The sequence below is a fragment of the Spermophilus citellus genome (genome assembly GCF_964194105.1).
Source record: "Spermophilus citellus genome assembly, chromosome: 4".
In the NCBI taxonomy this organism is placed as follows: Eukaryota; Metazoa; Chordata; class Mammalia; order Rodentia; family Sciuridae; genus Spermophilus; species Spermophilus citellus.
In genome coordinates, this window is record NC_138185.1 from 226,774,894 (window position 1) to 226,794,858 (window position 19,965).

The 19,965-nt window shown below is 62.5% G+C and overlaps 1 protein-coding gene and 1 long non-coding RNA gene across 8 annotated transcripts in view; one reads left to right on the forward strand and one right to left on the reverse strand.

The window, feature by feature from the left end:
* ADSS1 (adenylosuccinate synthase 1) lies at positions 1–18,386 on the forward strand. 7 transcript variants are annotated; one of them, XM_081288916.1, is made up of 14 exons: positions 6,964–7,116; positions 7,275–7,331; positions 8,532–8,634; positions 11,482–11,544; positions 11,986–12,036; positions 12,339–12,405; positions 12,972–13,079; positions 13,195–13,276; positions 13,369–13,495; positions 13,970–14,124; positions 15,176–15,300; positions 16,060–16,157; positions 17,391–17,540; positions 18,011–18,386. In XM_081288916.1, exons 1-14 carry the CDS (start codon positions 6,979–6,981, stop codon positions 18,061–18,063), a joined length of 1,377 nt encoding a protein of 458 aa, XP_081145042.1. In that variant the 5' UTR covers positions 6,964–6,978; the 3' UTR covers positions 18,064–18,386. The 7 variants fall into 7 exon arrangements, with proteins under 7 accessions (XP_081145043.1, XP_081145045.1, XP_081145042.1 ...); XM_081288918.1 differs by having other exon boundaries at positions 7,044–7,116; positions 7,210–7,331; XM_081288917.1 differs by lacking the exons at positions 6,964–7,116; positions 7,275–7,331 and adding an exon at positions 1–255.
* Positions 18,157–19,965, reverse strand: part of LOC308646248 — a 7,255-nt gene continuing 5,446 nt past the window's right edge. Inside the window, exon 2 of the long non-coding RNA XR_014021337.1 lies at positions 18,157–19,023. This is a non-coding gene — a long non-coding RNA (uncharacterized lncRNA). The remainder of the gene's footprint in view (positions 19,024–19,965) is intronic.

Here is a 19,965-nt window from a genome sequence, read left to right on the forward strand (position 1 = left end):
CGCGGGCACGCGGACCGCGGCGGGCTCCCGGGCAGCCCAGCGCAGCGGACGAGCCGAGCCAGCATGTCGGGGACCCGAGCCTCCAACGACCGGCCCCCCGGCGCGGGCGGCGTCAAGCGGGGGCGGATGCAGCAGGAGGCGGCGGCGACCGGCTCCCGCGTGACCGTGGTGCTGGGCGCGCAGTGGGGGGACGAGGGCAAAGGCAAGGTGGTGGACCTGCTGGCCACGGACGCCGACATCGTCAGCCGCTGCCAGGTGCGGGCCGGGCGCCGGGTCCCTCCCCATCGCGCCCAGCGAGCCCCTCCCCCTCCCCGGGACCCAGACGGACCCTGTCCTCCCGTGCTCTGGCTGGGTCAACTTCTTGGATTCCTTCCCTCCAGGAGCACCTGCTCCAGGAGCGGCCCCCACCCATGCACGCACGCACACACGCACCCTTGCGCACACACTCAGCCCCCTCTTCCACCTGACACCCTGCCCACTCCCCCCTCCCCTGGAGGTGGCCAGAGCCAGAGCTATAAATACAAGTGGCTGAGTTGGACACACCTGATCCTCAGGGGGTGGGGCATACCAAAGGAGTGACGGCCCCTCCCTAGAGGGGACGACCCAGCTCAGGGTGATTCTAGGGCCTCACGACATCCAGGGTCCCTCCCTAGGACACCCCTTTCCTCATTCTGGAAGGAGCCATCACCTGGGGCCCACTGACATCTGGGACAGAGCTGGTCAGTGCATGGCTAGGAGAGAGAGCTGCCTGTCTGGCAGGGAGTGACCCTGGTGACTCAGCCAGGCAGAGGCAGGACACAGACTGAGCCACTGTCCTGTGGAGTGGCCACCAGTACTGATCTGAAGGAGAGTTCTGGAGGGTCCTGCTTGCCATGGAGGGAGGGGCCACAGCCTTCTGGCCAGGGTGACCCAGTGGCTGGTGGTGCCACAGAGGCCAGACACAGGCTTTGTCCCCTGAGGGCCTGGGCAGGGCCTCAGCCAGCTGCGGGCTGCTCTGCCTGAGTCTGTTCTGACAGTTCTGGTCGTAGTCGCCACCACCCTGGTCTCTGTGGGTCCCTGCCTGGTGCTGTGCTGGGGCTTTGGAGCCATGCTGCCTGTGGGCTGTGTCCAGCACAGAGGGGTTAGCTGTGGTGCACATGAGGGTGCTGCTGACCAGGTGGGGAGGAGGGCACCTGCTGGAGCTCCTCCCCCGTTCTGTTGACTCCTTGCTGAGCTCCAGGCATGCCTGAGCTGGACCACCTCCCCAGAGCCTGTGGGCTCAGAGCTCTCCGGCCATACCTGCCTGTCAGGGGATGGGAAGTTCCTGGAAAGTTCTTCCCAGGGTCGGGGGACCTCTACCTCTCTGCCCCAGGCCATGCCAACCAAGCCCATCCCTTCCCCCTGCGGGCCTTAGGGGCAGAGCGGCCCTCAGATCCCCACTCCCTCTGCACTGCACATTCTGCCCCTGGGCATGTGCCACAGACCCTTGTCCCCCTGCAGCCCGGGTATAAAGTGGCCCATGGCTCCAGGGGGGGCCCCAGTCCCAGGGCCCCGCCTGTCTTTGCTCCAGTGGTACCCAGGGCCCCTCCATATAACTCGCCAGCCCTGGTCAGCCCCACATGCTGCAGTGGTGCGAAGACCCTGCCAATCTCAACATAGTGTCTGGGTGGCTGCAGGCTCTGCTCTTGGCTGTGGAGACAGTTCTGAGAGCAGGTCCCTCTGCCCTGCCACCTGGGTCAGCAGACCAGGTCCTGCCCACTCCCATCACTTGACAGGATGAGCAGAGTCCAGAGCAGGCTGGACCCTATCACCTGAATTTGGGGTCAGTAGGTGCCCTCTCCCCTAGCTGGGCCTCCCCCGCTGAGGAGTCCTGGACTCTAGCAGAGTGGGAGCAAACAGTGGAGCCAGGACCCTGTCTCTTCCGGCTCCTAACAGGCCACGAGGCAGGGCCCTCGCTGTGAGCTCCTTTACAGGTGGGGAACCGAGGCCCAGAGCAGTGAAGAGTGACAGCAACGCCTCTTTGGAGCCTCGCAGCTCTTGCCACAGGCCCCCCTGGTAACAGGGCCTGCTCTCCTGCCTCACCCCCCTGGAGAAGGTATTGGACCTGGGAGTTTCACTCCAGGCCCCTCCTCTAGGCAAGGCCCAGAGCCCTTTCCCCTGGGGGTCTGGCCCCCAGCTTGTTGCAGGTGTGCAGTGACCTGGCTTCCTGCATTTGCCTCTCCCCTTAATGGGGCTCTTTGCCTATTACCAGGCTCCCCAACGTCTCCGTGTTTCTCTGCCCCGGAGGACCACCCCTGTGGGGTCACAGGCTGGCAGAGTGAAGGCCAGGCCAGAGGCCCACAGAGGCCACCCTGTGCTTAGAGTGTGCAAGAGCCAGAAGGGGATGCCTGAGGCCAGACCTTGCCATGGACCCCGGGGTTATGCAGGAAGGGGCCAAGGGAACTGGGCAGTGAACACATATGTGGTGGGCAGAGGGCCAGCCTGTGTCCCTGCAGTGAGTTGGCCAGGCTGCTGGTTCCTTAGGCTCCAGGGGGTCACCTGGCCTGCAGCCCAGTTCACTCTAGGTGGCTGCTTTGTCCCCAGGGCGGCCCTGGCCTCTGGAGGGTGCAAGTGCTGGCTCGGCCTCTGCCAACACTGCCCAACAGTCCGGTCTTCAGGTCCTGCTCCCACACATTACTGTGTGCCCACCTCACTCCGAGATCTGACTCTCCGCCTGCCCAGTGGTGGCCTGGGACTGCCCCAGGCCCCGCAGCTGTCCTGCTTCCCTGCTCAGTTGTTTGGGGCCTGCAGTCAGAGTGTGTCCTGGTGGACCAGGGGCACCCGTGGCACCCAGCGCCTCTGGCCTTAGGCCACACCCACCGTGTATCTTTGCCTTGCAGGTCCTGCTCTCTGCTGGGCTGCTGGTCCCCAACCCACCCACAGCCCCCTCATTCACCATGAGCAGCCCCACCTCCGCTGCATGGCTCTGGGCCTCTGGGGACCGTGGCACCCTCTGCTCACTGCCCCTTGCTCTCTCCAGGCCAGGTCTTTCTGAGCCAGGCTGTCCTGCTCTGTCACAGCCTGGGCACCAGCTGCCTCTGGTGCTGGGGCTCCTGCTCTCTTCCCCGGGTAGGGACATGCAAGGCGTCCCAGGAGCCCCTCGGTACCTCCACCTGCCTCCCTCTTTCCATGTCCCTGCGTTTCCTTCTCCGTTGCTTGACCAGCCTCCCAGCCCAGCTGCCCCCTCGGGCGGGCTCACTGAGAGGTCTCCTGGCTGCACCCCAGTGCTGGCCTGCCCTTGCTCTCCGGATCCTCCCTCCGTCCCACAGAGCCTTCCTGTGGGTGCAGGGGCTCCCTGCCCAGGACTGCTGCACAACGTCCCTCCTGCAGTGAGCAAAGGCACTGGGACGCTGATTGTCTGGCTGTGGGGGCTTTGACCTGGTTAGCACTGTGAACTCAGGCCCCTTTGCCCTGGCTCCTGCTGGGGTCACTCTCTAGGTAGGGCTGGCGGGCTGGGGCCGTGTGGAGAGCTGGCTGTGTGTGTTGGGCCGTGGGACCCCAGGGTCTCCCCCGTGTGTTCTGAGGTGCAGCGGTGCTGGTCAGAGAAGACATCCCAGGCACTGAGAGGCCTGTCCTGGGGTTTGAGGGCAATCTGGAGCTTTTCCCAAGGGGGTTATTGGAAACAGTTTGCTTTGGTCCCCAGGCTGCTCCTGGGTGTCCTGGGAGAACAAGGGCCACAGCCTTGAGCAGGGAACACCAGGGGTTGCTTTCAGAAGCAGGTCTCTCCCACCACCTGTGGTCACTGAGCCACGGCAGAGGTCCTGGGAGTGGCACCCCACCTCAGCACTGCCCTCAGCACACACCCACACATGCCCACCCATGCCCACAGAGCCTCCCCTGCTGCCTCCAAGGAGGAGGTGCTGGCCACAGAGGGGTGTCAGTGTTCCCAGTCGGAACAGAGCGGGGGTGACCCAGAGCTGGGAAGGTAAGAGCCGGGTGGCCTAGGAGAAGGGCCCCAGGGAGGTGCCACAGCTGGTGATACAGGTATGAAGGCTGGAGGGCTTCAAGGGAAGGTCAGCACCAGGACAGGGGGCAGCAGGAGCAAAGCTGGGGAAGTTGGGCCATGTCCAGCCCCAGGCTTCGCTGGTGTGGGGGTGCGCAGGTGGCAGCCCCAGGCAGCAGGAGATCATGAGTGCATGGCCCAGAGGGCACCTGGAAGGGGAGAGCATGCAGGCACCAGGGTTGGGTCTCGGGCTGACGGAGCCTAGGGCTCCAGGGCAGCTGGCAGGGGCCGTGCAGCCCTCGGCTACAGGATGGGTAGGGGCAGAGTTGGGTGTCCATGTTGCAGGGCCACAGCCTCCACACATAGGGCCTGCAGGGCCTGGACCTAACCTCTCCACACCTCCCCAGCCCGCCAGCCCTACCTGGAGAGTGACCCCAGCAGGAGCCAGGCCCCCTGCACTGCAGGAGGAGCAGCAGTCAGCAAGGCCATTCTGAAGTGGGATCAGGCCTCAGTCCCTCTATCTGTCCAGGAGGGAGAGAAGCCCATCTTAAACTCCTGACCACCAGGGACCAAGACACTTTGAGTGACTGTCCAGCTGGGCAGGGGACAGTAGGTGGACATCAATGTTCACAGGGGCTTCAGAACTGAGGCTCCACCCCAGAGGGAGAAGGCCTTGGGAAGGGTCTAGAGGGACTGACCATTCTATGATGTCCAGTCGACTCCTCAACACCCCTGACCCTGGGCCCCTGGCCTGGTCTTGAGTGTAGGTCACTACAGGCAGGTGCTCTGGGCCACCATCAGCATGCTCCTGAGAGCAGGGACTGTCTCCTCACCTGGCAGACGGTGGGAGGCACATGGGGTGCTGGAGACGGCCACACCTCTGGGAGTATCGTTCATGCCATAGCCATGTGACAGCACCCCTGCAGTTGTGCAGTGCACATCACATGGGACCATCTCTGGCCACCCACAGCATGATCCAGCCCATTGGCCATGCAAATCGCTCCTCTCCCAGGGCCAGTGGGCCTGGGCTTCTGATCTGCCCGCAGGAGATGCAGGGAGTATCTTAGGTGAACAGAGGGCTCTGCAGAGCCCCTGGAGGACCCTGCACCTGAAACTCAGGTACCTTGGTTCCAACAGGCCACAGCTGCCTCCTGCTCCCAGCAGCAGACAGAGCAGGGCAGCCACTGGGCATCTGCAGAAAGGGGCCAGCTGGCTGGATGGCAACCCAGGCTGCAGGCAATGTTCTGAGACGCTCAGCCTGGCTCTTGTGTCCATCAGTTACTCCTGAGTAGAAGGAAGGTCCGAATGAGGGCTTGCCCCTGGGGCTCCGCACTGGGAGGGGCTAGGAGTAGAGACACATGCTCCATGCAGAGGATGCCCACAACACCATGTCCAGGGGCCTGGTGTCCACCTGACATCAAGATCCCAGTGGACCCCCAAGGAGGGGGACTGGGCAAGGGGCCCACCCAGGGCTGGCCCTAGTGTCTCAGTCCCTTCTCAATCCCACCAACTGCCCCAGCTCCCTGGACAGGTCAAAGCCAAGTCAGGGCTGCGGGCTGCGTTCCCTGTCCTGCACACGAGGGCCCTGCCTCTGCCCGGCCCCAGCCTGACCGATGGAGGTGTCAGCAAGACACTTCTGCCCATCTCTGACGCCCAGAGCCACCCACGGCCAGGCCAAGTCCTCCCCCAGGGCTGGAGCGTGGGCCCCTTGAGGTGGCGTTCGCTCCCCTGGAGTGGGAACGCTGAGCCCGGGGCAATGCGTGCTTGGCAGTAGGCTCCCCTGGGCCACCGTGCTCATTGTCCCACCTCCTCACAGCAGACCACATGGCTGCCAAACTGGGCTGCAGCCCAGAGTGGCCTGTGCGGGGCAGGCCTGGATGCCCTGACCCGCCTCGGGACTGGTGAGCCCACTGTGCCCAGCCCTCCCTGGCCCCTGATGCCCGGCTGTCCTTGGGTGCCTTTTGTTCTGGGAAGCCCAAGCCAGAGGTGGGTCCTCTTGTTCCCAACCCCACCAAGTGCCCCAGATGAGACCCTGCCTGGTGAGGGGAGGGGACACTACCCCACTACACTGGACTCCACATGCTGGGAGCCCCCGTGTGCAGAGGCCTGGCACTTAGTGTACTGGGCTGGCTGGTGCCCCTCAGGAGTGCCTGTGCCTCACGCCTGGGCCCTGCAGTGGGCACTGCCCTGGGTCATCTGACGCCAGCTGGCCCATGACGCCTGTGCTATTCCTGGGAACCTGTGTTTACCCCCAACACAGGCGGGCACACATCATCTCCATGTCCTCGGACCAGCTGAAGAAGGCCAGGGAGACAGGGCACCGCCCAGGGTGTCTGGGCTCCCTGGCCTCTAGCCCTGGTGGCCTGCAGCCCTTGGCCATCTCATGTCCCTGGAGGCCAGCCAGCCCTCGGGGGAGGCCGTGTGTAGCAGAACTTGCCAGTCCTGACTGCGCCACAGACTTGCCTTCTCTGGGGACCTTGGCTTCCCCAGCTGTCACAGGGACCTCCCTGCCTGCCCCCAAGTGGCAAGCACCCCAGTGTGAAGGTGGGGGACACTGTGCATGCCATTGGGGGCAGAGAAGGTAGGCTGGCCCCATCCTGATGGACTCGCCCCACAGGCCTGCGACAGGACACGGGCCTCCTGAGGCCCACAGGCAGAGCTGAGGTCCCCAAGCTGCCCCTTCCTCCCCACCCTGCCACCCGGCCTCTCATCCCCTGCCTGCAGGCAGCCCCTCTAGGTCCCTCCCTGTGTCCTCTCTGTGGAGGCCCACGCAGACCACCTCCAGCACCCATGCCTGCGTCCCTCTTTGTCCCTCTTGCCCTTTCCCCACGGGCACCCTGGGGCCATCGTCATCGGCTCACAGAGCCCTGGTCAGGTCAGACTGCCCCCCACACATCTCCCAGGGCTCTGCTGGCCAGGGACACTGGGGAGGGCAGGTACTGTCATGTGGCCAGAGCCAGCCCTGACTGGGGTGCCCCAGTGCCTTGGCCAGGTCGGACGTGGCTGGGAGGCTCCTGATGGTCCTGCCCTGTGGGCATGGGCGGCAGCGCCCACGTCTGTTCATGGGCATCAGGGCAGACCTGATGGAGCCTCACACATGCATCGGAAAACCTCACTGGTGTCAGGGGACCGTGTGGGGGACTGGCTTCTGGCAGGTGGGTGTCAGACAACTGCTGAAGGTTCTGGCCCAGGTGGGGCTTCGAGGAGGCCCTGGGATGGGGAGGTGGCTGAGGTGTGTAGCTCACCAGCTCCCTCAGGACCAGCTCTCACCTGGGGCCTCGGGCATCTGTCCTCTCCCTGGCCTGGGCTAAAGCTGCGGATCCGCCCAGTGCATCAGGAGGAACCGTGGCCACGGTGCTCATGGGGAGAGGTGAGGGCCACTCAGGTCTCGCCTGGGCGTCTGCTTGGCTGGGTCGTGAGGGTGGAGGACCTGATGTCCCTCAGTCCCATCAACTGGTTGCCCCCTAGCCAGGCAGAGAAGATGGGGTGCAGCTGGGAGGCAATCAGGGTCCCGCTTCTTGGGGCTGCAGTGCCACTTGGTGGCAGGAAGCAGGACGAGCCCGGAGCCTCCCTCCCAGCTGATGCTCACCAGGCCCCTGCAGGTCTGAGCAGGTTCTCAAGAGGCACCAAAAGGTTCTCAAGTGCCTGTGCCGGGGACCTGCTTTGGGGGCAGCACACCATCTCAGGAGAGTATTCTGCCTGCCGGCAAATATGTCCATGCAGGGTGGGCCTCCTGCCCAAGGTTCAGACATACCCCTGTTGGACAGGGCCCTGCCAAGCCACCCAGTGTGGGTGACAGTCTGCCCAGTCATGGCAGAACTTTGATAGCACCCCATCCCAATGGGGTCTCTTTGCATCTGCAGCACCAGAGGCCTACCTCATGAGGACCTGGGACATGGGGTCAGGGGCGGAGCCTGGGCTGTGCTCCAGTGGCTGGTCAGTGGCAGGATAGGGGCTGGAACCTGCTGCCTGGTCCTGCCTCCCCCCACCTGGTGCCCACCCCAGCCCATCGGCCTGACACCGGGTACTTTCCAGGACAGGGCTCCTCTGAGTTGCTTCCCTTGTATTCTCAGGTGGGAGATGCCGGCCAGGGGGAGGGCCGCTGCTGAAGGGGACAGGTTGGGCCTGTTTTGAGAGGGCTGGGCCTTGGTCCTCACCAGAGGAGGCAGCACATGGGGTGGCCTAGAAGCTGAGGCCTGTGCTGAGCCACCTCCTGGAGCCCCTGGGGCCAGCCTGGGCCAGAGCCTCTCCCACCTGGGATGGCATGCTGCCCAGCCTCTGAGGACAGGCTGGGTGGTCACCAGGAACACCTGGAGAGCGGGCTCTGTGGTCAGTGCAGAGGAAGGACAGGCCCCTGCAGAGGCTCATCCCACGAGGGGCAGACGCAAAGGCCTGACTGTCCCAGGAACAGGGCCACCAACCCACCCAGGCCCCTCCCCACGTGTCAGTGGCTGCTGTGCTAGGCTGCCCCAGTCCCACCGCCCGGGAGTCTCCTCACCCCACGGGGATGGTGCTGGGCAGCCCCCAGGGTCAGTCCTCAACTCCTGCTCAGCCGTGTCTCTATTCCCAGGGGGGCAACAATGCTGGCCACACGGTGGTGGTGGACGGCAAGGAGTACGACTTCCACCTGCTGCCCAGCGGCATCATCAACACCAAGGCTGTGTCCTTCATTGGTGAGTGTCCCCAGGACCAGCCCACACCTACCTTTCGGAGGCTGTGAGCGTGGGGCCCAGGAGCTCAGCATGCAGAGAGGGTGGCGGCCACCTGCCCCCAACGCAAACCGAACTGGGAGGTAGAGTCAGTGTGGGTGCAGGGGGCCCTGAGAGGGGCCTGGCCTGGCCTGTCCCCAGGGCCCTGCAGCCAGAATCCTGGCACAGGCTGGGCCTGCCCTGGGGCGGGGCTGCAGGGGGTCGCTGAGCAGGGACCCCTGTGTGCTCCCGTCCCTGGCACACGCGGGGCGAGTGTGGGCGCTGCCTCTGTGTGTGCAGGGGCCCCTTCTGTGTGAGGCGTGGGCTGTGTGGACGGCTGTGCTTCACCGGCCCTGCCCGAGGGGCTGCTGCTCCCGCCGCTGACTGACCTCAGCACTGCCTCCTCCTGTTGACCTTGCTGCAGCCACCCAGGACCTTCCAGTGCCACCTCAGTCTCCACGACTCTGTGGCTCTCCCTCTCTTCCTTCCTGCCCCCTGGCCAGTCAGAGGCGCCCAGCGTCCTGCCCTCTGCTCTCAGCCCCTTCTTCTCCCTTTCCTCCCGGCTCTGCCTGGCATGCTTGGGACTCAACTGACCGCCAGCCCGGTCAGGAAGTGCTGTGTCTGTGCCCAGTTGGTGGCACAGGGCCTGCCACTGTAGACCAGCTGGGGAAGGAGGACCTGGCCCAGGCGGCCGTGAAGGCTCAGAGCCCCGCCAGAGCTCAGAGGCTTGGGGCTCTCCCCAGTGCAGCCCTCATCTCTGTCCCTTGCCGCCGTGACAATCCACATTTCACACCAAAGAACCCAGAGCACAGTGAGGTGACCGCCTTTCTGCATCCCCAGCCCCTGTCCCCAGCTCCCAGGCAGCTGTGACGTGGTACCAACCTGCTGCCTGGGCAGTGGTGCAGGGGACTGGCTGCCAGCCTTGCCCTGCTGGGCCCCGGGCCGTGCTGGGCAGGAAACGAGGCCCAGGAGCCACCGCCGGCCCGGGATGGCATGCTGCCCAGCCTCTGAGGACAGGCCGGGTGGTCACTGGGAACACCTGGAGAGTGGGCTCTGTGGTCAGTGCAGAGGAAGGACAGCCCCTGCAGAGGCTCGTCGCACGAGGGGCAGACACAAAGGCCTGCACAAAACCCTTTGCTGGTGACACTCCTGCCTCTCACATGGCTATTTTGAGATAGTGGCATTTAGGTGACCTGTGCTCCCTGTGGCCAGTCACCCCATCTGGACTGGGGTCAGCCTCCCTTGGCCAAACCTGTGCCGCAGTCAGCCCCATATCACCAGCAGAGGGAGGGGAGCCCCCGGGAAGGCAGCCTTGGTCTCCACTGTGCCTCCTCCGGCCTTGGAGAAGAGGGCTCAAGTTCAGCACCCCCAGCCCACACTCTACCAGTGTGCTGTGTGGCCTTGGGCAAGTCACTCTCCCTCTCTGGGCCGCCTCTGTCTTGCCTATGTGGGACATCTCTGTTTTACACGTTGGGAAGAGCATGTCTCCAGGGGAGGTGCTGCTCTGCTCCTGGGGCACGCTGGTGCTGCATCCCTCCCAGGCTCTGCTCCCCATTTTCATGCCATTTCAGTAAAATAACAGCCAGACTGAGGAGTGATTGGCACATCATAAAGCACAGCTGTGCCACACCCCCCACCTGGATGGCAGAGCACCCTCGGGCCCCAGGAGCCGTGGGGACAGTGCCGCCCACCCACGCAGGCAGCCTGACTGCAGTGTGCTCACCTGGCCCGGGGGGCTGCTTCTACTGGCTCAGACACGGTGGTCACTATTAGTGGTTCTGAATGATTCTGTGTCTCCGAGCCGTTGGAGGGTCACAGCAGACTTGAGAGGCGGGGATGGGTTTCCTGATGCCCTGCGCTCATGCAGACTGGCGTGTGCCCGTTGCTGGGGGTCAGGGGGAGGGGGGAGCGCTGGCTGCCCGAGGGCAGCTTCTGCTGGATTCTGTGGGCTAGGATGTGTGAGGACTTACCAGCACAGCACCAGACAGGGCCACGGCCCAAGCCCCTGCGCCCTGCTCAGCACGCCTTCGCCCAGCTCTGGCGCCCTGCTCAGCACCCCTTTGCCCGACCCTGGCTCTGCCAGTGTGCACCTCATGCCTTTGCCTTTCCTGGTGACTGAAGATGGGGTTCGTTAAGTTGAGCTTTGGGGTGTAAGTGCCTTCACCGGCCCCGGGAGCGGCACGGGGCAGTGCGGCTTGGGCTCTGCTCCTGTGCAGTCTGCGTTTCAGGGTCCCCGTGCCCTCTGTGGCTTCCTGGCTCCTTTCTTTGTGGTGCTGAGTGACGTCCCGTGGCCTGAATGTGCAGTTCGTCCTCCACTCGCCCACTGAAGGACACTGGGTAACCTCCAGGCTTTGGCGGCCTGAGCACAGCTGCCGTGAGCGCCCCAGGCAGGCTCTGTGTGGGTGGGTTTCAGGTCCCAAGGAGCACGACCCTGTGAGCACCCGCCATCCACCCGCAGGGCCTCCCATCGCCCCAAACTGAAGCTCTGAGACCTGAAACCTGCCCACCCTTTCCCCCACCCCTGGGAGACGCCCTCTGCCTCTGTCCCTGCGCTGGTCAGTGCAGGGACCTCCTGGGATGGGAGCCTCTGGTTCCCGCGCAACAGCATCCATCCAGCTGATTGCACTGAGCATCACACCCACGGCCGCCTTGCCGTGAGAGACTTCCTTTCAGGACTGAATTACAGTCGGTGTGGGGCTGGACCATGTGGCTCATCTGCCCATCCCTGGACAGACACCTGGGCAGCTTCGGCCCCTGCCTGCTGGAGCAGAGTGGCTGTGGGCAGTGTGTCTCAGGGTCTGCGACGCGACCCACCCTGTCGGTGTGTTCCAGGCAATGGCGTGGTCATCCACTTGCCCGGCTTGTTTGAAGAGGCAGAGAAGAACGAGAAGAAAGGTAGGCTGGGTCCCTGAGGCCTGCCCGCCCACGCGCATTGGGCCAGCAGGCGGGGCAGCCTCTCCAGCTGGGCCCCGTCTCTGCCCAGGCAGAAGGCAGGGTCCTCGCCCAGTGGGCAGCAGCTGGGCAGCCTAGAGGCCTGCTTTAGGTCACTGCCTCAGCGTCACAGGCAGGTGGACGCTGGAGCCTCAGGCTCAGGAAGTCCAGGAAGGGCGGCTGGAGCAGGAAGAGCCCTGGGCCTGCAGGGTTGTCCTCCCAGAGCTCAGCAGGGGAGAGGCAGGGGTCAGAGTGGTCACCTGCTGCACGGTGTGGGGGACTCTCTTGGCCTCTTGGCCATGTGCTCACCCTTGGATGGCCGGGTGTGCTGGCCGACTTTGGCACTTCTCACCTGAGTACGGTGCACCTGTGAGCACAGCCAACCTGTGTGCCCTGTGCCCACAGGACTGAAGGACTGGGAGAAGAGGCTCATCATCTCTGACCGGGCCCACCTGGGTGAGGTTCACACTGCGGGGCTGGGGGGCTGGAGCCCCACCCCCTCACCCTGGGAGGCCCCCTCTCCCTCCCTCGCCCCTGACTTTCTCAAAGAGCTTGAGCGGGAGCCAGGGCCAACCCATCTGCAGACAGGGGACTAGGGCACAGGCAGCCTGGGACTCAGGGACTCTGGCGTCTACTCTTGGCCAGGGTGACAGTCACACCCAAGCCTTCCCACGCCCTCCCAGTGGCCACCTGCCACAGGCGGGCCCCGCTGAGCTCTGCCCTCTGCTGTCCCTGCCCCCGGTGCCTGCGGCCCGCAGTGTTCGACTTCCACCAGGCCGTGGACGGGCTTCAGGAGGTGCAGCGCCAGGCGCAGGAGGGCAAGAAGTGAGTACCCAGGCGCAACTGCTGCGGCCCCCATCCCTCAGCTGGCAGCCTTGGGGGGCATCCAGTCCCAGGGGCAGGATGCCAACCAACTCAAAGCCACTACAGAACACTAGGCCATCCACCTCTCAGGCCACACCCTCCCTCCCCTTGGTGGCCCAAGGGAGCTGAAAAGAGCCGGCCACCTGCCCAGCCAGCACCACTGTGACACCAGAACCCTGTCCCTGCATACCCAATGGCCACACACTCATCCACTCAGAGATGTCCATCAGAGCCTCGGACTTGCGGGGCGATGGGGGTGAAGCAACCGCATCCTGCCCTGGGAGATGATGGTCTCACTCGTGCGCTGGCTCCCGGGGCTCCGACTGGCCTGTGTGATGCATGGACACAGGCGGCCCATGCAGTGCCCCCGTCCAGGAAGCCAAGGTGGGGCGCAGGTGGGGTGGCCAGGGCAGAGGGCACTGCTGGGGTGAGGGGGCTCAGCACACTGCCCACCAGCCCCAGCTGGCTCTGCAGGTGGCAGCGAGGGTCAGCGGGGGCCTCAGCAGCATGGGATCCCCGTCTTTCAGCATCGGCACCACCAAGAAGGGAATTGGACCAACCTACTCCTCCAAAGCCGCCCGGACGGGCCTCCGCATCTGTGACCTCCTGTCGGACTTCGAGGAGTTCTCTACCAGGTGCCTGCACGTCCACGCCCTGGGCCGGCAGGGAGGTTGGGGGGCACACGGATCCAGGCAGGGATGCGGCTCCCTGTGTGGACCGTCAGGGGTCACAGCGAGGTCACTCATGCAGATTCAAGAACCTGGCCCAGCAGCACCAGTCCATGTTCCCCACCTTGGAAGTAGACGTGGAAGGGCAGCTCAAGAGGCTCAAGGTGACCCTGGGGCCTGGGCAAGGCGCCTGGTGGGAGGCCCCGTCCCATGCCATTGCTGCCTGGGAGCCTGGCCTCACCCTCCGCACCTGCAGGGCTTTGCTGAGCGGATCAGACCCATGGTGCGCGACGGTGTGTACTTCATGTACGAGGCGCTCCACGGCCCCCCCAAGAGGATCCTGGTAGAAGGCGCCAATGCAGCCCTCCTAGACATCGACTTCGGTGCGTCCCCCTCAGAGCCGCCACCCAGGGGCCATGCTTCCTGACAGGCCTTGTGTGCGGAAGCAGGTGGGGTGAAGCAGTCACACCCTGGCTGCAGGGCCACCCATGCCCATGAGTGAGATCCCTCATCCCCCGTCCCCCTAATTTCAGCTGGGAGAGGAAAGAGGGAAGGGCTGAGCTAGAGATGAAGGAATTGGCAGCCAGAAGGCCAGGAGGGGGACCAGGGGCCCTGCAAGGCTGGGTCCTTTCTGTCCCTGCTCCACAGGGCACAGTCTGCCACACTGTCGGGCAGCCAGGCCGCCTCAGTCTCACCAGACTCCTATGTGAGCCACATGGCCCAGCACCCAGTGCCCATGTAGGGCACTGCCCCAGGACAGCCCCTCAGACCCCTGGCCCTGTTGACCCTCTTTGTGGAGAAGGTCTTGGGCCCCAGGCCCGCAAGGTGAAGGGCAGCCCCAGTCCTCTGTCTTACAGGGACCTACCCTTTTGTGACTTCTTCCAACTGCACGGTGGGCGGCGTGTGCACGGGACTGGGCATCCCCCCGCAGAACATAGGCGACGTGTACGGAGTGGTGAAGGCCTACACCACCCGCGTGGGCATCGGGGCCTTCCCCACCGAGCAGATCAATGTGAGTGCCAGCCCCAGCACCAGGCGGTGGAACTGTGTGGGGAGCCACAGGGACCTTGGTTGGCCATGCCCGACCCCCCAGTGAGGCCCTCCTGTGGCACAGGCAGGGCTCCTGCACCATTTCAACGGCAACAGCACTGTGGCCAGAGTGTGTGTGTGTGTGTGTGTGTGTGTGTGTGTGTGTGTGCATGTGTGTGTGTGCGTGTGCGTGTGTGCATGTGTGTGTGTGTGTGCGTGCATGTGCACACGTGTGCACACGTGTGCGCCCACCACTACCCTGGGAAACTCGTGAGGCCCACGGGCAAGTGGGGGCACCTCAAACCCCTCAGAGCACCCTCATGTTGGTTAGCCACCCAGCTCAGAGGGACACCCATGTCCTCTGGGCCTCTCGGGGGTTTGGGTTATCTTTGTCCTTTTCTGGGCCTCATCCAACTAGGGTGTCTGTCCACCAAGCACAGGAATCAAGGCTGAACGCACAGCCCTCTCCCCACCTCAGAGCACTTCTGGAAGCCACGGTGGCTCTGAATCTGCAGGAGCCACTGGCCTTCCCTTCCCCAGCCTCACCCACCTTGGCAGGGTGGGATGACCACAGGCCTCGTCCCAGAGCAGGGGGACAGGAGCAGGTGCCCACGAGAGCCAGAATTGGGGAGCTGTGGCTCACATGCAGAGGCAAGCAGCTCCCTGGTGGGCAGGGGCATGGAGGAGGAGATAAGCACACCCCCTGCCCCCAAAGTCCAGCTGCAGGACCAGGCCCCTCGCATACCTGCCCTCGTCCAAGCAGGAGGGAAGACGGCCAGCTCCTGGCCTTCTGGGGACAAGGTTCTGCCAGCCCAGAACTACACTGGGCAGCAAGGCCCGGCCACTGCGCGCCCAGGTGGGGATGTGGCTGCCAGGAACGTGGAGGTGTGGGGCGTGTCTCGGAGGTGCCTTCAAGGACTGCCGGGTCAGGAGGAGGAGGAGGGCAGAGGAGCCGGTGGACAGGAGAGGACACACGGCTCCTGTCACGGTTCCCATCGTGGCTCCCGTGGACCGTCTTCCCTGTCCTCGTGCAGGAAATCGGAGACCTGCTGCAGAACCGCGGCCACGAATGGGGGGTGACCACAGGCAGGAAGCGGCGCTGTGGCTGGCTGGACCTGATGATCCTCAGATATGCCCACATGGTCAACGGGTTCACGGCGTAAGCAGCCCCTCCTCAGCTCGCCAGAGCTGACTCCTAGGAAGGGCGCAAACCCCTGATCCATGGGAAGGCCACCTGGGAAGCGCCAGATACCTCTCCCCCACGTGGGTGGATCCCACAGAGGGAACCTGAGTGGGACCTGAGGTTAGGACCCAGAGCGCTGCAGCCCCAGCCGCACAGCCCTTGGGAGAAGCCTCTCTGGCCCTGAGGGAGAAGCCCAAGGGGCCCCTGCTGCCAGCTGGAACGGCTGCGGGCATTTTCCCAGGGGTGCAGCAGTCGGGGCAGGGCAGCCTCCAGTGGTTCTCTGTGAAGTCCCTGAGGTCCAGTTGCTCAGGACCGTCTCCTGGGAACAGAGGCTTGCTGGACCGAGGGTTCACTGCTTCATCTCCAGTTTGACAACACAGGCCAGGGTCGTGAGCTACCTCCAACCAGGTGGAAAGGTCCCTGTTGGGTTCAAGACTTAACCAGACTTAACCTAGCTCACAGGGCTAGGACCCCACAAAAGCCATGCTGGGGGTCCCACGGGGCAGGAGGCACAGGCAGAGGGAGCTCTGACCGCCAGAGAAAGCTGAGATGAGGGGAACAGGGCTCCCCGTGGGGACACTCAAGGAAGGGGAACGTCCTTGAACGGCCAAGGCAGGGTACAGCCCTGAGGTGGGCTTCCTGCCCCCTGGCCTGTTTGTCAATCACATTTCTTTGGGGATCACCCGTCTTTATTCTCAATTGACAGTCTGCTGATGTCTCTTGGTTTTTGGACAGGCTGGCCTTGACCAAGCTGGACATCCTGGACGTCCTGGGTGAGATCAAAGTCGGCGTCTCGTACAAGCTCAATGGAAAGAGGATCCCCTACTTCCCAGGTACTGGAATGAGCCACTGTTTTTCTGTCCATTGGGACATCTGTTTGGCTTTGATGGAGGCAACCCGAGGTTCCTGAGACAGAGGGGTTTCCTGGCTCAGTGGGCAGAGGGCGGGCTGCTGCTCCCCCAAAGACCCACGTCCTTCCTGGCTTTGGTCTTTCACGGGTTCTTGGGGAAGCCTGACCAGGTCTCAGAGCCAGGAAGGAGGTGGGTCTTGACTGCAGTGCCTTCTGATGGCCTGAGAATAGCTCAGGGGACAGGACTGTTTCTGACTACCTACAGTCATTGCCTGAGGACCCTGGGGACCCTCAGTCACTTCGGCAGAGGAGGACCTCCTCCAGGAAGGGCAATGCCCCATGAGTTAGTGGACGTGAACTGCTCTGGAAAACTGGGACATGGAGCTGGCCCTCCCCTCAGCGAGCATGCCTTGTGGCTAGCTGTACTGACCTGGCTTTTCGGTGCTGGGGGAACCCAGGCTGGGGGAACGCGCTCCACCACCAGGCCCCTGGTCCTGACTGGAGTCTGAGGATCTCCTGGGCTCCGACTGGGCATCCCTTCCTTTGGAAAGCATAAGGGGTGTTGCTTTCCTGGGTTCCAGTGCCCATGGTCTGGAAGGCTCCCCTCAGCCTCACACCCAGGGTCATGCTGACCTGCTCTTCCTTAGCCTCCTCTGCAGTGGCCGGGGTAACTGCCCCTTGCTTACAACCTCTGAGCAGACCTGGGTATGCCTGGAAGTGCCCCTGGGCTACAGGAGCCGCGTGTGTCCTCAGGGCCCTCCTGGCCCTGTTGACCCCTGACCTTTGAGAGCATGTGGCTTGGAGGCTGAGTCTCCTCCTGGTGCTCAGGGCTCTGTGCACAGTGAGCACCAGGATTCAGGGACCCTTGGTGGGCACTCGTTCCAGTATCTTCCCCGAGTCAGGGATGGCACCACCTTGGGCCATGGTGTCCCAGCACAGAGCAGGTGTCTCTGTGCCTGAGGCTTGATGCTCCTGGGCAGGGGCACATGTCCCTCAGGGTGCCTCCTGCCTCAGAATTCAGATTTCCAGGTGGGGCCTCATTGAAGAACAGTGCTGAGTGCGAGTCCCCAGTGGGTGTGCCCTGGCCTGGAGGGCACAGCCAGTGTCTGCCCCCTGCTCTTCCCATGCTGGGAAAGCCACAGGGCCGCCTGCCCTCACTGACATTGCCCTGCAGTCGTCAGTGTCCGAGGGACCACTCTGCCCATGTGTCCCCCAGCTAACCAGGAAATACTTCAGAAGGTTGAGGTGGAGTACGAAACACTGCCCGGCTGGAAAGCAGACACCACGGGTGCCAGGAAGTGGGAGGACCTGCCCCCCCAGGCCCAGAGCTACGTGCGGTTTGTGGAGAATCACGTGGGTGTGGCAGGTGGGTGCCTGAGCCCCCATGGCCACCCCTCCCTGCACCCTGGACCTCAGGTGCCCCAGGGGCCTGTGTCCCAGTGCAGGGCCTGGAGGCTATAAGACTCCTGCCAGGTGCAGTGACCAGGAGGGTGTATCAGATGGAAGAGGGGAGGGGCCGGAGCTGGGGTGGCTCCTGGGACACCTCACTTCAGCAGCAGTGGCCAGGGGCAGCCCCGTGACTCTGCCAGGAACAGCTGCCCCAGATGCAGATGGCCACTAGGCATGTGTTAGCCCCGTCCAGGGGGTTCTCGCCATGTGGCAAGCCCTGGGAACAGGCGCAGGCAGACCGAACCGCCCACTGTGTGCTACCATTGATGCTTTCAGTCAAACATTTCCACTTAAATTTCCAACTTTGGAATATCTCCATTTGGAGAAAAATCGCCCCACTGTCAGATGACTGTCACGTGTGTTGTGACCACTCTGCTGTCCTTCCAGTCAAATGGGTTGGCGTTGGCAAGTCCAGAGAGTCCATGATCCAGCTGTTTTAGATGAGCCGACCCGGGCAGGCCACAGCAGCCCCTGTCCCCGTGTGAGCCGCTGTAGGTGTCACAGCTACACCATCCACGGAAATAGGAAAATGGGTTTCTGCACTTTGATTTTCTATTTAAGCCTTCAGCTCAACCCACTGAATTCTGCGATGGTCTTAATCATCTGCAAGTGAGCTCCATGTACAGTTTTTAAGATTCTGCTGTTTAAAATGAGCCTAAGTGCTTCAAACAGGGCCCCCGGCACACTGATGTCACATGGTGTGTCCAGCTGGAGCCGTGTTGCAATAAACACATCCCAGAGCCACTGAGCAGTGGTCACTGTGTGCTTGCCTTGACCTTGTCCTTGTTGCTTTTCAACACTGAAAGGCACCTACTCCCCATGACCAGCGTCCAGATGATGCAGCCTCCTAAGAGAAAGGCTCAGTCAGTAGCTGAGAATGGCTACCACTACCAGCAGGCACTCTGAGACCCCAGGAAGAGGCAAATGGGCCCAGGGTTACACAACGCACAATTCACTGGGGACTTAGAGACTCTGGCAGCAAGTCAGGGAAATCCCACATCCTAAGGCAACAGGCTGGAGTTTACTTGCTAAGCTAGACCATGCCAGGCCATGGTCACCTGAAATGTAGCTTTTCTCAAAACCTGTTAACATGTCCAGCATCAGTTAACAGTGTGGATGTCAGGGGCCCACATGTCACACTGGGCTGGCTATCTGAAGGACGTCATCCCACAGGGTTTGGGGTGGGGCCAGGGTAACTGGTGGGCAAAATGGAACCCCTGCAGTTGGGTATCACAAAGCTAAGCCAGGTATATGCTCAGAAAACAAAATGGAGCAAGCTCATGTAGGATGGACCAAGTGTATTAAATATGTTTTTCAAAACTAACCAACTACGTTGAGGATGAAGTTCAGGGGTAGAGCATTTGCCCAGAGTGCACAAGGCCTAGGTTCCTTCCTCAGCACTGCAAAAAAAAAAAAAAAAAAAAAAAACGAAAGACAAAATTTCAAAACTAACTACCTTAATGAATTACACTCTAGCTAGGGCTGCCACCCAGCTAGGACCCACTGGATAATCCAAGAAAGATAATCACACCCGCCCGAGAGGGCAGTGGAGCCCAGGGGCAGCCCGTCTCCACTCCAGCTGGGCAAGCTTGGGCACAGTTCCTCCAAGCTGCATCCAATGCTCAAACACTTCTTGACTGGTCTGAGCCTTCCACTGCTGACCATGGTCTCTACCCACAGGGGCGCCAAGTGGCCTCCTTCGATAACGTTTCAGAGTTTGGGGTACATTTAGAAAAATAACTGCCCTCTGATATCCTTCCCGAGGGCAGGGATTGCATGGAGGGACCCAGAGTCTCCCAGGTGACTCCAGACTAGTTGGCACCAAGTCAGATGGTCCCCCTGCTGAAGGCCACCTGGGTTTGCTTTCCAACAGACTTCAATGGTCCAGGAAGTCCTACAGGCTTGGCCTGACTGGCTCACTCCCAGAAGACACCAACTCACATGACAGTGGGCTCAGGGAAAAAACCCCTATGACCCCAGGCTCACCAGCAAACTCCCAAATGGTACCAAGAAGGACCTTCAGGGTTTGAAAGGAAATGGGAAATGCCAGTGTGGCTACCTCCCCACCTCTTGGCCACTTGGTGGCCTTCCTGTGCCTTCCTGATGCTCAGCACACAGCCATGGGAGGAGACAGAAGCAAACCCAGTTCCTTGGGTTTTCTGGGAATTTTTTTCCTTCCACAATACAGCAGGAAAGGCAAAAGGAAAGAGTTTTCCAGCAGCAGATATTTGGAGGGTTTGGGATTTTTGCACTTTATATAGACAACACAGCCCTAGGGCAGACAGTGTAGGCTAGGTCTCTGTTCAACACAGGGGTAAAAGAAAAATCAGTGACTCGATGGC

Bases quoted from the DNA above. Each gene is read 5' to 3' on its own strand.
- ADSS1 (XM_081288914.1), top strand. From the start codon at position 7,059: ATGCATCGGAAAACCTCACTGGTGTCAGGGGACCGTGTGGGGGACTGG. The intron at 8,635-11,481 runs GTGAGTGTCCCC...GGTGTGTTCCAG, and splicing joins CAAGGCTGTGTCCTTCATTG to GCAATGGCGTGGTCATCCAC. The intron at 13,496-13,969 runs GTGCGTCCCCCT...TCTGTCTTACAG, and splicing joins CCTCCTAGACATCGACTTCG to GGACCTACCCTTTTGTGACT.